At 33.2% G+C, this 18,671-nt stretch overlaps 1 protein-coding gene across 1 annotated transcript; it reads left to right on the top strand.

Annotated features, from left to right (window-relative positions):
- The first annotated feature begins 15,947 nt into the window (after positions 1-15,947).
- LOC112516642 (peroxidase N1-like) lies at positions 15,948-17,266 on the top strand. The gene is made up of 3 exons (XM_025123805.1): positions 15,948-16,416; positions 16,510-16,672; positions 16,767-17,266. The coding sequence occupies exons 1-3, from the start codon at positions 15,994-15,996 to the stop codon at positions 17,183-17,185; spliced, it is 1,005 nt and encodes a 334-aa protein (XP_024979573.1). The 5' UTR covers positions 15,948-15,993; the 3' UTR covers positions 17,186-17,266.
- The last annotated feature ends 1,405 nt before the right edge of the window (positions 17,267-18,671 follow it).

Here is an 18,671-nt window from a genome sequence, read left to right as displayed (position 1 = left end):
TTATTAATAATTTGTATTAATCAAAATATAATATAAATAAACAGAAAAAAACAAAATAAAAAATTTATATTAAATTAAAATTTCTTTAAAAATAAATTAAAATAACAATAAAACAAAACATAAAATAAAAAAAAAAAAACAAAAAGACACTAAAAACAATAAAAACAATAATGACAACTAGTTTTAGGGGTGCTAATGGCAATTGATAGGGGTGCCTTTAGCCTCCCCCTTCTTTTCACGTGAGTATGTGTCATAGATGTTGATTAATATAAGAATGAGTGATAGAATTAATAATTAATCTGTACGGTACAATTAAGTCGCCGATATTGACTAATTAATTATACATTTAATCTTTTATGGTAAACACAATGTTAATTTGTTTGTCTTGTAGGGGAATAAACGTAGCAAAATCGAATGGTAGTAGGTTATTCGTCCTCATTTCGAACTCGAATTTTTATTTTTATTTTGAGTTGTTGAGCTCATTGCTTATTTATGGGCTCGTACTCTACCGATTAACTTGTTTATTGGCTTGGGGTGTATAGTTTTTAGACTTTTATTGTATTATTTATGAACTTATGACTATCTTTGGCTTGAAGAAGTATATACTCGAATAGTTTGGCTCAATAATTTTAACCGAGCTTTCGTATGAGATGAACCAAACATTGGTTTTATGAAGTTTGATTCGTTCAGGTAAACGAGTTCTATTTTGTGTTCGAGACCCAACTCGAGCTAGAGAATTATGTTTGAGCTCATTAAAAGTTGATTCCTTTACACCATTGCCTCGTATGATGATATTTATTTTAAAGAGTAAACTACAATTTGGGTCCTTGTGGTTTGTTGATTATAACACTTTTTATTTTTATAGTTTCAAAAATACAGGTAGCTATGGTTTACATTTGGCCATTACCTCTAAAGTCATTAAAAAGACTAAGTTGAGTTAGGGGTCGTTTACCAAACACTTATCCGGTAAATATTTATCAGTAAATTTAACACTATTATTTACTTATTGGATAAGATTTTAGAACACCAAAACGATATCATATGCAACAATTTACCCGGTAAACGCTTACCGTGGTAAAACTCGTCGCCTTCACTTACAAGGTAACACTATTGGTCTTTGTCTCGCTCTTACCAGGTAAGATTCTTAATCCTTACCATATTCATCTGGTAAAATGACTTGTTGTTTACTTATCCGAGTAAGCGTTTGGTAAACGGCCCCTTACTCTTTTTTCCATTTTCCTAACATTTAAAAAAAAAATAATTAGTATTTTATATTAATAATATAATATAATTATATATATGTGTGTATGCATGTATAGATTGTGAATCATTTACAAACATTCTCATTAGTACAAAACATAAAAATAAATCTCAATTATTCATCGAGTATTCTAATGAATATTTGATATAATAAATATCTCGATTCTTTCTTAATATAATGTGTTAATCATAATAAATGAACTTTAATAATCTTTCATAAATATCTAGACCATAATTAAATAAACCCATGTCATTTCTATAAATATCTCAACCAGTTGGTTTGTATGAATTGTACCAACGGTTCTGTTTGTAAAATAAATCACCAACATATAGAAGGCTTAATCATTTGACAACTTCATAAATTGTTAGATCCGTAACGTCTAATGTAAACCAATCATTTCAATTAAATTGTTTAATGATTTAATTAATGATAAAAGGGTGATTTGGTAATTTTGTAAAATGATGACAACTAATACATTTATTATATTTATTCTAATCATCGCTCTCTCCTAATCTGAAACCCCTAAATTGTATCCCTTTTTTTCTATAGAGGCGAGACGTCTTTCAACCACCACAGCGTATCCCTTTTACTATAGAGACATGGCCTTTTTCAACCACCACATCTCAGATGTAGCAACTGCATTACACCATCGGCAACCACACTTACAAATATGGCGAGCACTACACAAATCCAATGACAACTCTTCGGTCACCACATATCCGACGACCACACTATAGATCCCTTGACTTTGTTGATCAAAAAGTTATTTTCTGATTTAATAACATACAATGGTATTCCCAAAAATAACCATCTTCCTCATGACTCCAGTAGATCTGAAAAACACTCATCCATCATATTTCCTATCTCTAGCTTCTCATCACCATGCCTTCCATCTTTATCTACCCCCTCAACCTTCCTTCAACATTAAATGCAGATCTTGGAACCACCATGAAAGAACACCAAAGCCTAATCTCAGTCTCATATTCGGATTCATCCAGCCTTCTCATTCTGTCCACCCTTCCAAAACTAAAAAGCTACACACCATTTGTACCAGATCTCGTGAACGACTGAGCAACGATGGAAATCTGGAACACAACTGAAAGTACTCGTTAGAAAACCAATAGACATGGAATAGATCTAGGAGGAGTCACCAGAAAAACCAAGAATAGGTAGATGCAGAAAAAATACAAGTGGGTTTCACAAGTGTTGACTTTTGTGTAGATTTCAATTTTGTGTAAGCCTTTATATTTGATATTGTTTATGTTTTTGTGTTTACAGTAGTCTTCACAATGTGTTTACCAAGATGTTCACAGTGTGCAATCATATGGTGTCCTATCGAGCAATTGGAAATTTTCATTTATGGTTTAGTTTAAGTGTTTAGGTGTTCCCCCACCCTAGATTTTACAATGTGTCCACAATGGTATTCACATTGCGGTCATAATGTATTAATAGTCACTAAAAATGTGTCATGTGTTCACAAGGTTGTAGCAAAATATCTACTATAAGTGGTAGGTTTAGTGTTATGGATTAATTACTTAGTGTCCACAATGTGGTCAGAAGGTGTTCACAATATCTTATGTGGTGTTGGTGTGAAAAGTGTCAAGGGACGAAGGTGAGATCAATAAGGAGAAAGGAGAGGGGAAAGCAGAGATTTACAAATACCCAAAATGCCATTTATTTAATTTTGTAATCCAAAATTTCCAAGATTACTAACTTCCTAATTTAATATAATTTTGTGGTTTATATTATATCTCATGGATCTTACAAATTGCAAGGATATCAAAAGAAGACCCCTATATATATGAGTGATACGTACTAAGTATTTAGTACGTAAAGTACCTTTTTATTCTCTTTTAGATATGTTACTTTCCATTTATATCTCAACTTTGAGTTATTTTATCTCTTTTCTCTATTTTTATGTTGAAGTAAATGATGAACCTGTTTTTAGTAGATTTTGGTCTAAATTGAGCTTATTTTGGACAGATTAGAGCAGGTCGATGTTGTGGGAATGTGGTAGCATGACCTGATGGCAGATGAAGAGATGGATGAGACTTGGAGTTGACCGACAAGACCATGGGATGACTAATGAAAGCCTTCTAAAGTTGAACCAGCTGTAGTTTAATCAGATTAGCTGGAGTTTATAAGACTAATTTAGTTGTTTTTTAACTATTCGTTTACTTTATTGTACCATTAGTTTGCTTTAGTGTACTTTCTAGTTTCTTTAGAACTAAAAGTGTGTGAATTGACTATTTTGCCCTCATTTCATCCCTAGTATAAAAAGGGATGTTGGGAGGAGTATTCAACACACCTCACCCACCACACCTCAACACTTCTACTCCACACTTTTCTCCCAAGTAGTTTTCTATACTACTTGGAGAATAAGTTGTCTTCTTAATATTAAGAAATCTTTTGGCATTTCAAGTTCTTTATTGCTTTCTTTATTTTCTCATCTTTAATATTCCGTCATTTATTTATTTACGATTACTCGCATTTTATTTACGTCATTTATTTATTTACGCTTTCCGCATCTTTATTATTCCGTCATTTATATTCCGTCATTTACTTTCCGCATTTATATCATGTCTTTACTTACCGCACTTTATATTTCTTGTTATTTACTTTTCGTCATGAGTAGCTAATTTTATTAGCTCGGGTGTATGACGAAAAGGGTGAGTTTTTAAACCAAAACATAGTTGACCCTTTCATGTAACAACGATGTTTTACTTTTTCATTTCAAGTTTCATAAAACCAATGACACTTCTTGACGAGTTGATCACTTTAAAAGTGTTAAAGTGTCGTGGACTCTAAGCTGAGCCATTGATTGCACGTCAAGGATGATATGGGAAGTAGACTTGAGAGAGTTGCTAACAAAGAGATTTGTTGTCCGTATTTTCTAAGTTGTTAATTTTCGACGGGTTGATCACTTTGAAGTGTTAAAGTGGAATGGATTCAGAGATGAGCCATTCAGAACACGTCAACTTGAATGATATGGGAATCCACTCAAGAGAGTGATTTTTAACAAAGAGATTTGTTTATCCATATACTTTGAAGACACCATTTGTCACTTTCACTGGTCTGGATACCTCATAGAGATATGGGTTGAAAGCTATAATATCAGTGCATTGGTAAAGTCCGAGAGGAATACCTTCAAAGTAATTGGTAAAAATAGTTGTTACTGATTGCATGATGTAGCAATCTGTCAGCATGGTTTCATGCTGTAGCATTTTGACAGCATTGGTCGACTGGAAATAGTATTTACATCTCACGCGAAAAGTCATACACCCTAGCTTGCTCTTATATTCTGTTATCTCCTGTTTTTAGTTGTGTTAACTTTGTTCTAATCAAAGTCTTCGAATTCGCCTTCTGAAATCATTTCCTTAACTTTACTTTCTTTTAAACTTTTACTACGATCCATGTGGACGATACTCGGTACTTGTACCACTTTTATTACTTGAAAAGACGATATCGGGACTATTTGTATACTTGCTTTTGGTCCTGATTGTAGTCTGTGGTGTTCCACCGATCAATGAGCATGCATCATATATATTGATACAGACCTAGGAGATGGGTTTCTCTTCGATGGCCACATCACTTCTTTGGTTGTTGCAACAAAAAGTGAACAGCCATAAAACACATTCTCCCTCTTCCCCCCTTTGAACTCTTGGGTGAAATAGCACCACCTCCTCATTCTCCAATCTTTTACCCTTTTCACCTTCAACAGTTCTCCTTTCCTACGTCAAAGTTCATCTTTGGCCACAGCCATGTTTATCTCCGACATCTTTCCTTGTACGAGAAGCCAAAAGCTCCAGCAACCTCCATTTCATTCTATTGTAACTCTAATGACCCAAAATATCTCTTTTAACCTCCCCTTCCATCGATCTCTCAATGTAAATCAGACCCCCTTCTGTTAGGACATGAGTTTAAGGTTTATTTTTTATATGTAGGGTTATGATTTTGGTTTGAATCTGGGTCGTTCAATAAGCCACCCATTTTTGCGGATATTAACTGATAAACATAATATGGGACTTAGATAGCTCATAAAAGATATAAAATCTATATAAAAAGATGATATTTTAACTATATAATTAGGTTCAAATATATGGTTATCATTCAATTAGGGTTTTTTCTTTTCTGAATCTGGATTTGGTTTTGATTTTGATTGTTAATGGCTCTAACTTTGATTTTGAGATTTAGATTTAGAACTGATTTTGATTTTGAGGTGTGTATGCTTGACTCTTAGCCAGGGAAATTGGTCAGTGCCGGTGTTGGCGTCATTGAAGGTGAAATTCACCAGCAAAGTTCATCTAAATGCATATATACATATAGATGAAAGGCAGGACACTTATCATTATTTCAAGGATGGATTTGTAAAGTTTTTTAAAATTATTTAATAAAAAAAACAAAATGAAAACTTGAAAAGGATGAAAATGTCGTCACTTTAGCGATTGAAAGTTAACATGCACAATCGTTGGAGGGAGACATCAAATCTAAACGCTTTTGCATACCACGATGATCATCTTGTGTTTTTGAAACTATAGGGACAAAAAGTGTTATAGCAGGCAAACCACGAAGACCAAATTTGTAGTTTACTTTATCTTAATTTAATATACGTTTTGGTATTTCTTATCATCAACATAAATTAACTTATAACAAATGACATAAATATTCTATGAACCATTGTGAACCTCTATCTTTTATCATTTTTCTTCTAAAATGTTGTCAAGCTTTCCATGTTTAAATTCACTTACGGAGGAGGTCTCTCATTACTATAAAATTAGGTTTATAAGACACCAAAGATGTGTAAACGTCCTAATAGGTTATTTTATAAGTTTAAAAATAGAAAAAAAATGATAAAACAATCATTAATGTCATCGTACTTAAGGGAGATGCATGAATGTTAGGGTTAAGGACAAAATCCAAAACAAAATTTAAAGATTAAGAGGGTGGTTGCCTCGCATTATGAAATCTGTTGTGATTGCAATCTATTAAGGGAATTGAAGTTTGAATGAATTAGAATAGAATTCTATGAAGTTTGATCATTTGTGTCTTTAGTAGGAATTGACATAGAATCTCTTAAAAGAATTGAAATCTTTATGTTTGACTTTTCAGAAAATAATTTCGATATTGGTATGAAATTATAATAAATGACCAAAATACTCTTTTATCACATTTTTCATACTTTCTTCTTTAAATTATATATACTATACAATGATAATATTAATTGACGGTAATATTAATTGATGGTAGTGGTGGTGGTAGAAGCAATGAGTGGCAACAATATTGGGGGTATCACTGACAACAACCGCCTCTATGGTCGGGTGGTACTGGTAGCAAGGGTGGCGATAGGGGTGGGAGTGGGGAGACGTTAGAGGGTGGTGGTGATATTGAACATGTATATCATAGACTACGGGATTTTTTGGGAGTTTGGTCTTTTATAAAGATAGGTAGGAATAGAGTAAATTCTGTTATGTGTTGGAATGATGAATTTTGTGAACAACGGATTTTATAGAATTTAATTTCATTCCATCTACAACTAAACGCTGAATGGAAGAATTTTGTTGGATTTATTAGACTTTTTCCATAAGGCCATGTTTGCCAAACATAGACTATTTTATTTTTGGGCAAATTGAATGAAAAAATAACGTACTTTAACTTGATTCCTATTTTGGATAATGTACTTTCAAAATTTCGATTTTGGTATCTAACATGTATAATTTTAAACATTTAAGTACTCAAGTAACCGGTTGAAACATTAACCGGTTAAACATGTTGAAGCATTAACCGGTTAGATTAAGATATCCATGTCAGCAAATAATACTGAGGTTGGATACCACATCACTCGTCACATCAGCATGGTAACCGGTTATTGTTTCAACCGATTACACGGGTACTTAAATGTTTAAAACTTTACATCTTAGGTAGCAAAATGGAAGTTTTGAAAATATGTTACCCAAAATATGAATCAAGTTAAATTACGTTATTTTTTCATGCAATTTGCCCCTTTATTTTTTGAGATTATTTCAAAAGTCTCATTTAGTTGGGCAAAAAGTAACTTACAAGATAACTTATTGAAACGTTATTTGGAATAACATTTCAATAAGTTCCAGTTGAATTAGACCGTCATTCATCTGCACTTGCCATAGTGGAAATTGAGTGCCCGGATCAAGCTTTGGAACATCGAACTTTACCGATATCATAGCATTAACCGACGATAAATAATCCCTATAAAAATTCAATACCAAACATAGAAGCTCTGATACCAATTGTTGTAAAACTTGAACTGTAAATGTTTCAAAAACAAACTCAAATAGATGTTCCAAATAAGAACCATATTGATTCAAGCGGAAACGTATTATCAATCAAGAAATTCGACGAGCAAATAACCCAAACAATAGAATATCAACACACATACGTAGATCATTGTTGAACAGAAAATAAAAGTGAGAGACGACACTGTATTATGTGGAAAACCCATAAAGCGAAAAAAAAACATGGATAGGGGAGACCACCGAGAAGTCCACTATCGTTTACTACAATGCTTGTTAAAAAGGGAGATACAATGGAGAGAAATCCACGGCCATTCGTTAAAAGAAAAATGGGAGCCCCATTAAAATTTGATAGAACTTTGCATTGTAATCGCCTAGTGTGTTTGGGGCGACTTCCCGTGCTACTAGAGTCGCCTAAAAAGTCAGTAGAATTTCTATTTCCTTGAGAGGATTAAAACATACAAACATGAACTAAGGTGAGTTTTCTGGCGGATTTAGTAGCTTCCAAAGTCGTCGAAGCTACTATTTCTTCATATTAGAAGCTGATTTTTGAAACCAAACTTCTCAAACATACTGTGTGTTATTTATCCGAGTTTACTATATAGAATCATGACACAAATGTGTTAAAAGTTAAACATAATTGAAGAATTACTTTATTACAACACATATAAAAGATAACAAACAGATTACAACAAAAGAGATAATGAAATCTAACAAAGTATGTTGTGTTGTCTAACAAAGAATGAAAAATGATGAAGAATGTGAGCCAGTTTGATGAAATAAGCCGTTTATCTATCTTTGAGAAATAACAAGATTAGTCCTTGAAGATCTTGAACTCTGACTCCACTACCTTCTTAGTTTTCCCGTAAACGAGGCATAGTCCTTCTCTTTTCATATCCAAAATAACTTTGTATTATTGACAATTTCTACCCCAGCCTATTATCAAACAAGTACAACAAAGTTAAGTTAGTTAAGATTGGATATAAAAGTATCTTTTAACACCCGCCCTCAATCTTGACTTTTGAATAAGTCAATCATCATTAATTTTGAACACAAATAATTGTGTTGATTTATGCTAAGAGTTTTTGTTAAAATATCAGCAGTTTGTTCAGAAGAAGGAATTTTTACTATTTTTAAAACACCTCTATTGATTTTTTTCACGAATATAATGGTTGTCAATTTCAATATGTTTTGATCGTTCATGAAAACAGGATTATTAGCAAATTTGGATAGCCTACTTATTATCACAAAATAGATTAACTGGAAGAAGATCCTTTATATCAAGATCAGATAGAATTTTTAAAACCTAAACAATTTCACAACAAACAGAAGCCATTGCCCGATATTCTGATTCTGTGGATGAGCTAGAAACAATGTTTTGTTTTCCAAGAAATAGACAGAAACTGGTAACAGAACGCCTAGTATAGAGACACTTACCTCAATCAGCATCTACAAAGGCACTTAGAGTAAAGTTTTCTGACCTTGTAAGACTAACTCCTTTCCAGGAGAAAGCTTAAGATACCTGAGAATTCTTAGAGCACCTCCACGAATAGGTTTATATGAGTCCTCCACCAGGTTTTCGAGCTCAGGGAGTTCTTTCCTGAATCCGAAAGAGAGTACTTGGGTAAGATTTAGAAGTGATTGTTTAGGAGCATGCATGAACTGACTTAAGCAATGAACAACAAAAGCTATATCAGGTCTAGTTGCAAGAAGATAAATCAATCTGCCAATTAACCTTTGATAACCAGAGCAGTCTAGTAAAGAAGAATCCTTTGAGTTATTAGAGTCAAATATAACCAAGTTCATGTCCATAGGAGTACTTAAAGGTTTGCACCCTTAATATCCAAAATCATTTAACAATTCTAAGCAGTATTTCCTTTGAGACATACAGACTCCATCAATACAGTCAAGAATTTCATTCCTAAAAAGAATTTTAACTTTCTCAAATCTTGGATTAAAAACTTACTTTTCAAGAATTCTTTGAAATTATTTTTTTAACTAAACTGTTTCCAGTAATAACAATATCATCCACACAGACAAAAAGAACAAGAAATATAAAATTAACCCTTTTAGTAAACAAGGAGTAATCACTAATACTTTGAACAAAACTATTTTCAATTAAGCAAGAAGAAAACTTAGCATACCATGAACTATAGTATCCTTCAGGCAAAGTCGTATATATATCTTCTATTAAGTCACCATATAGAAAATCATTGTTAACATTCAATTGGTACAAGGGCCAACTAAATTGAACAGCTAAAGCAGTAATACACCTCATAGTGACCATCTTGACCACAGGAGAGAAAGTCTCTTCATAGTCAAGACCTTCTCTCTGACTATAACCTTTAGCTACTAACCTAGCCTTATATCTTTCTATTTCTCTAGTGGATTATATTAAATTTAATTACCCATTTACAACCTATTGATTTTCTATTTTTAGGTAATTCAGTGATATACCAAGTTCCATTTTTATACAAAGCCTCCATCTCATCATTCATGGCCTTTATCCAGTTTTGATCACTACATGCTTACTTAAAGGACTTGGGTTCAACTGACTTATTCAAATTTGAAATAAAACACAAATTTTCAGAGGACAAACAAGAATAATTAACTACCCATTATATTCCATATTTAACCTTGCCTTCAACAACAAAATCATATATTTATGAGGGAAAATGATAAGTCTAGATGATCTTCTAATAGATTGAGTTTGGGATTGAATACCCTCAGAGATATGACCCAAGGAAAATTTCATTATTATCACTAATAACACCTTCAGTCTGTGAAACAGCATCACGAGAAAAACTGGCAACCATTCCAGGCTACCCCAATGCTGCCAACTGGTAACTTTATCAAGGTCACCTACTTAAGGAAGACCTTGGTTATTTTGAAACTCAGAGCTGCCTAGCGACTGTCATTGTTCGCTATAGATGGGCTACCTAGTTCACTACGGTTATTGTATCTAGAATCAGACTGTCCATTACTATCATTAACTATGGGTCCTCTAGTCTCATCATTGGGTGCCAAAACATCAAAATCATTAGAAGAACCAGACACATTATCAAAGAAATTAAGATTTTTAAGACCATCAATGTTAACTTGATTAGTCCTATTCATGTTCATCTTAAAAGGAAAAATATTTTCATAAAATTTGACATCTCGAGAAAAAATAATTCTTTTAGTATCAAGACTATAAAGCCTATAATCCTTCTTTAAATTTGCATATCCCAACATAATGCACTTTTTGGATTTAGGAGAAAATTTGTCCATGACATTGGGTATATGAGTAAAACAAAGACACCCAAAACTTCTGAGATGAGTAAGAACTGGCTGAAAGCCATACACAAGATCATAAGGACTCTTACCATTTAAGATAGAAGTGGGAGTTCTATTTATTAGATATGTGGCCATTAAAATACATTCACTCCACATAATGAGCGGAACTCCACCCTGAAACATGAGAGCCCGAGTAACGTTAAGTAAATGTCTACGTTTTCGTTCAACTACCCCATTTTGTTGGGGTGTGTTAACACATGAAGTTTGATGAACTATTCCTTTTGATTCAAAGAACTCACTTAACTTGTGATTGGTAAACTCAGTCCCATTATCACTTCTAACAGTTTTAACAAATTTTCCAAATTGGGTAGAAAGCAGATTATAAAAAATTTCAATATATTCACCAATTTCATGTTTTCCATTTAAAAGATAGACCTAAACTGCCCGAGTAAGGTCATCAACAACCGTTAGAAAATATTTGTAATCTTCCCTACTTTGAACATGGTATGGACCTCATACGTCTAGATGAACAAGTTCACCAAGACATATGGATCTATGAGTGCTAGAACTGAACTTTTCTCGTGTTTGTTTTGCCTTGTGGCAAACTTCACATGGGCCACAGCCTTTACTACCAATATTAAGCATCTCTTTCAAAACTTGAAGCACTTGGTCAGCTGGATGACCAAGGCGACTGTGCCATAACAAAGAGGAGACAAAACACACTGTACCACATTTATTAGAAGGGAATGAAAGATTACTGCTAGGATTTTGATAAAAAAAAAATAGAGACCTCCATCTTGACTACCAGTCCCCACAACACTCTTTTGATGACAGTCCCGAACATAACACTTAGACTCGTCAAATCTTATAAAAACCTTATTATCCCTGGCCAACTTATGAATAGATAAAAGGTTTACATTAAATTCAGGAACAACAAGAACATCAAAAAGAGTAACACTATTAGATAATTTCATATTAACAATTTTATTGATTTTAGCCTTAGTTCCATTTGGATGACTAACCCTAAGATCTAAGTCATTGACATTAACAATGTTTTCTAAATTCAAACAGTTTGAAGTCCTATGTTGATTAGCTCACGAGTCAACTATCCACCCCAGATTGGTAATTTTGAAACATACCTGTCATATTGGCAGTAACTCCATCAAAGATAGGTTTTTGATCAATTAGACTCAAGATTTTTGCAACCTATTCCTTTAAAAAGGCAAAAGAAGGTTTAGAAGAAACAAATTCAAATGCGAAAACATTTCTAGCAGTGGGTTTGAAACTAGGATTTTGAGGTTTAAAATTTTGACTTTGATTCATAGATCTAGAACGGTTTTGGAAATCTTTGGGAAACCCTATTAGTTTGAAACAATGCTCAATAGTGTGTCATGTGGTGCCACAGTGTTTGCAAACAAGAGTAGTGGGGTTTCTTCTTGGTTTTCTTTTATTATCAAAACTTTTGCTCAAGAAGGCTGAATTTTGAGATTTAACCCGATTTTGATTTAGATTTGCTCCTCTATGTGATTCTTTGAAACAAGAGAAAAAGCAGTTTTGACAGAAGGAAGAGGATCTATGGTTAAAATATTGCTTCTAATCGGGTGGTATACATCATCTAGACCCATAAAAAACTGCATTAGTTTTATCAATTGACTATGTTCCAAAAAATCATGGAAAGCCTTACAAGTACAAGACGGAAGTTTTACAAGAGCATCAAACTGTTTCCAAAAAGAATTCAACTTATGGTAGTACTCAGAAACAGACATGTTATTTTGGTTTAGAGAATTAATTATCTGATAGAGATTAAAAGTAACAAAACCATCGACTTTGTCATAGGTTTCCTTTAATTCCTCCCAAACTTGGAAGGACTCTTTTGAAAACACATGTCCTAAAAACAATTCCTCAGTCATGGAGCTTAAGATCCATGAGAGAACCACAGAATTGCAACGATCCCATTGCCTTTCCAAGACAGGGTCATTTATAGGGTGCAGACAGGTTACATCGATGAAACCTATTTTATTTTTAGTTTCTAATGCTAATATCATGGCACAGAACCAAACTCTGTAATTTTCAATCCAACTCAACTTGAAAGACAAAATGGAGCCTCCACTAGTGTCATTGGAATGCAAGTACAGTGGATCTCCAAAGTCTGATTTTGTGACTTTGGATTCCACTGGACTCACAGGTTCAACCGGTGAAGTTTCCATAAAAAAAAGAGAAACAGAACATACAGGAAAGACTGAATAGCTTGGAGGCAGGATTCCTAAAACACTGTAATCATGCTAGGTCAAGCCAAATATTCAGATTCCAAAGAAAAGGAGAGAAAAGAAGAAAGAACAACAAAACCAACCACACAACATGCCTTACCACAGATTCCTTTAACAAAGGTTAAAGGAAAGAACAACAACCTCCTGCAAACATAATCAGAACAACAAGCACCACAACCTTTTAACTTTTGTTAAAAGGAAGAAAACAAGAAATAGATAAGGAGAAACGAATCCAAGAACGATCTGAACAGAATAAAGCAAATATTAACACAGTAACAAGAATCTAGCTAAACAGATGCCAGATCTGGAAGAACACAGATCTTGACTCAAAATTAAAGCAAAAAAAATAACAACTGTAACAAGAATCTTGCTAAACAAATGCCAGATCTGGAAGGACATAGATCTTGACTTAGACGATAAAGCATATATTAACAGTTGTAACAAACAAAGAGCTAAACAGCTACAGATTCAAGCATACAAGTTATAGATCACGAAAGGGGACCACAATAGATCCAAAGGATCTAATAAGGATTCAACCCACTTGATCACCATAACAATATAGGCCAAACAGATAGGACTTGAACCACATATTTGATACGGAAGGAAACAAATCAGAAACAAAGATGAAAGGTCATACACAAAGATCTTAAAGAAGATCAATCAACAGATTTCTGATAACAGATGGAGCATTTTGACAAAATAAACCAGATCTGAAAAGTAAACATACAACGTAGCAAAGAACAAAAAAACGATCTTGAAAAGGGGACCAAGAAGAAGATCTAAACGATCTTTTATGGTTCATGACCCAATCGGTCATGTCGTTTATATAAGAAGGAAACGAGATGGAACATAAAGAAACAATAGATTCCAACAAACAAGATAACTCCAACCAAACAGATCTTGGACACGAAAGAAATATCAAATGCAAAACTGAACGATCTTAATGCTTTACCATAAGAAAATAGTGAATCAACGAAACAGCTACCATAGGTACACAGAGAACCAAAGAAACAAGAATGATCTCGAAAGGGGACCAGAAAAATAGATCTAAACGATCTTAATGGTTTACAACCCAATCGATCATATCATTCATATAAGAAACAAGAATCAAAGAAAAGGAAGACAAAATCAAACATCATGGCGAGAGCTGGTAATCGAGATCTAAAGAGCTCGTGAACCAAGAAACCCTAACCATAAATCGAATAACCTTGTGTTTACCATAAGACAAACAAATTAACATTGTGTTTACCATAAGACACCTAATAGATTAAATGTATAATTAATTAGTCATTGGAGACTTAATTGTACAGTACAGATTAATTATTAATTCTATCACACAATCTTATATTAATCAACATACATACTCACGTGAAGAAAAACCTTTTTCTTCACCTTAACAATATAATATAGTTTTATCAACGTTTTATGTGTATTTCAGCTTTTATAACTTCATGAATATTATATTATAAATAAAATACATGATAAATTAACTGGCTGAGTTTTTTAAGTGACACCTTCATAATCGCTTCCATGTTATATGGTTGACATAATAGCATGAATTAATTCGGGAGGTGGTAGTAACCATTCTTTGAATTGTTCATTTGTTTTTTGTTTATTTAAATCAAAGCTAGTTGAAGTATTTATAAATTTGAGTGATACTCGAATGAAGAATTCAATTTTACTATTAGAAAACAAAGTATCAGTGACGGATATTAGCCACGGAGAAAATCCCTCGTAGATCAACAACGGATAAACAAGGGAACTGACCAATTTTTCGATAGTTTAATTTGGTTGGTTTTTTATTTTATCTGTTTTAATACTTACGAGGACCAACTTTTGTGATATATGATTTTTATAAAATTATATGTTTCTCTAGTTTGTCTTATTAAATGAATGAAATAACAAAAGGATAAAATAAAATGATGGAATGTGAAAGTTAAGACTTAAGAATGACCTATCGAAGAAGGGTAATGAATGACCATGTAAGAGTAACTCTTTTAATGTACCAGTTAGTTGTTTTGTGAATTAGGATGATACTTGTGTTAGTTATTCTTAATGTAGGAGACATTATGATATCTTGAACAAATTTGATATTATGAAACTGAATGAATCTTATGAAATTATAAAGAAATTAATTTGGCATATAATTAATCTCCCCTCTAACCATTGTAATTACATGATATGACTTTGTTACAGAGGTTAATCCCCGACGATTTACATCTTTTCACAAGATTGAGAGTTCGAGTTATATTGGTCTTAAATATCCTATCGCATCACACGGTAAACAACTAGTTATGATAGAATACATGATAACTGTGATTAATAACAAAGTGCTAAATAAATTCTTTTGTAAATTGGTTGACCTTTTACGTGCCACCAACTTTTGATTGTCATAATCTCGTTCATGTTATTTGGTTGACATTGTAGCATGAATTAAATTGAGGGTGGTACTAACCATTGTTTGAATAGTTCATTTGTTTTTTTATTTATTTAAGTCGAAGTTGACCGGAATATTCATAAATTTGAAATGGTACTCAAATGAATTCAATTTGAACACTTTTTGATGTTTTAACTCGTTTGATTTTTAACTTTGTTTTAATCTTATGAGAATCACTTTTTTGATGCCTTGTATATGATTATTATAAATTTATAAATTATCAAAGTAAATGAGTTGGATCCAACTTGTTAAGCTTGAAGGTTTCTCTTTCTCCCCAGCTTCCTAATTAATCCCATACATCTCCGTGTTGAGTTTGTTCACCTTTTGTTATCCAAATTAATATGGTGCTGACTTTCATAACAACGGCTATAAATACCATCCTTCCCTCTGCAATCTCCTTCATCATCTCATTTACTGAATACAATACCTAGCTAGCTTCATACACAGTCCTTTGGCATATAAACATACCAACAATCTTTGGTAGTAATGGAGGTTTCTTCACTTAACAAAACGCTTATCTTGTTGGTTCTTCTGTTAGCCACCTTCACCACTATATCACTAGGCCAAGGCAATCGGCGTGGCAGTCAAGGAACTCGGGTGGGATTCTACAGGGCTACCTGCCCAAGAGTAGAATCCATAGTCCAATCAGCGGTTCAGTCTGCTGTCCGAGCCAACCCCACAGTTGCACCTGGTTTACTACGGATGTTCTTCCATGACTGTTTTGTTAATGGTTGTGATGCATCTATTCTCATCGATGGCCCATCCACTGAAAAGACTGCGCCACCCAACTCCCTCTTGAGAGGCTTTGATGTTATCGATGCTGCAAAGTCCCAACTTGAAACCACCTGTCCTGGAGTGGTCTCTTGTGCTGATATTCTTGCCCTTGCTGCACGTGATTCTGTAGTCCAGGTAATTGGATTTTTCTTAGCACACCATCTTTGAGTTTATGCATTAAGAACTACTTGTTAATTGGTTATTTATCGTTTTCCTAACATCTTGCAGACCGGTGGACGTAGTTGGCAGGTGCCATTAGGGCGTAGAGATGGATTGGTTTCACAAGCATCTGATACCGCAGCCTTACCTGCGTTTAACGACCCTATTAGTGTTCAAATCAGAAAGTTTGCAGACAAAGGTCTTAACACACAAGATCTTGTTACTCTTGTTGGTAAGCAACAATTAAAAATGTAGAATAACTATATATTACATAATATGCAACCCTGTTAATCACATATTAAACCGTGTAATCTTCCTTTTACTAGGCGGACATACAATTGGAACGTCAGCTTGTGCATTATTCAGCTACAGACTATACAACTTCAACAATACCAATGGACCTGACCCTGAAATAAACCAAGCGTTCCTTCCCCAACTCCGAGCACTTTGTCCCAATGGTGGTGATGGGTTGAGGCGTGTGGCCCTTGATACAGGCAGCGTTGATCGGTTTGGCAGTTCGTTCTATGAAAATCTGAGGAATGGACGAGGAGTTCTTGAATCCGATGCAAAGCTATGGAGCGACCGGAGGACTCAGAGGTTTGTACAAGGGTTTCTGGGAACGAGRGGGCAACCTGGATCGAGATTCAACAGCGAGTTTGGAAGAGCCATGGTGAAGATGGGTAATACTGAGGTGAAAACGGGAATGCAAGGAGAAATTCGTAGWGTTTGTACGACAACCAATTGATCATGATGTGGGTTTTAACTTGAATCATAAGTTGTTAATAGCATAAATTTGATTTAAATCAATCGAAAATTGTATCGAGTATTTGATTTGTTTAAAACGGAACGTGCTGCAATGAATTCTTTAATAAATTGTTTGTTTTTTACTTGATCCTTTTCCTGTGAATTGTGAAAATTTGAAAAAGAGAACATAATAATACATTGTTCATCGTTCGGCAATTACCGACGGATAATTGTTGGATTTTTCTTTTCATTTTCTTTGATTGAGAACTTTTATTGAAATGTTGGTAACCCGTTAAAATTTCACCGATGAATCACCGTTGGTTTTATTATTTGTCGTCAAAACTACACTACAACAAAATTTGAGTTTATGGGACGTTTAGAGTATTAAAGCGTCTTAATAGCATAGTTTATGGGACTTAATTAAGTTTACAAGACCAAACTATAAAGTGTATTATCTAAAAGAAAAGGTTAGAACAGGTTCATAAGACGTTTTAAGAAGTTCTTTAAAACATTTTCTAAAATAGAAGTCGTATTAGCTGAATTCCTTTTTTAAAGCATCTCTTGAATATTAAATTTATCTATGTAACTGCTATATTTAGTTAGCGAATGTTTGCAAATGTGTATATTTTTACGTTCGTTTAACTGCTATATGTTCGTTTAGGCCTGTTCGTTTACGTTCGTTTAACTCGTTCGTTTAGCATGTTAATGAACAAACATAAATGAACACGAACACACCTAATTTCTAAACGAACGAACACGAACACAATTATTTTCGTTCGTTCACTGTTCGTTTTCGTTTGTTTGTTCAGTTAAACTAAACAAACGAACATGAACAAACCTATGTTCGTGTCGTTCGGTTCATTTACAGCTTTAGGGATGACAATTTTGTATCAAACTAAACCAACCAATATATATATCATCATACCAGTTAAATTGGTACCAACATATATATATATATCTATACTATCTTATTAAGCAAATTTAACAAAAGTCTTAAAGTCTTAAAATTCTAAATGACCAAAATACCCTTTATACTTACTTTTTCACTTTTTCACTTTTTCACCCCCTCCTATCCTCACATACACTCACCCCCTCACATGCATTCACCCTCTCACAATTTTTTTAAAATTATAATTTCAAATTTACACTTTAAATGTTTCATTTTAATTAATTTTGTTTTACGCCTTTTACTTTTAAATGTTTCATTTTAAACTTTTATCAAATTAACATACATAATCGTATATCAATTAAAACATGTTTAAAAAATACATTTTTATTTTAACAAGTTACACTATTATATTCGTCTCATTAATACCTTCGAAATGAGTCTAATATTGAATAGTTTTTTACTTAATTATATTATTATATATTATATATATTGTGAAARAATATTTTTAATATTTATGATTTATACTTTTATAGTTATATATATATATATATATATATATATTATATTTTGGGGTTAGGCTGTCCAAATTGTACTGTAT

The sequence above is a fragment of the Cynara cardunculus genome (genome assembly GCF_001531365.2).
Source record: "Cynara cardunculus var. scolymus isolate 2C chromosome LG 8, CcrdV1, whole genome shotgun sequence".
NCBI lineage: Eukaryota > Viridiplantae > Streptophyta > Magnoliopsida > Asterales > Asteraceae > Cynara > Cynara cardunculus.
Note: the sequence above shows the minus strand (reverse complement) of the source record. Positions and strands in the feature narration are given on the sequence as shown.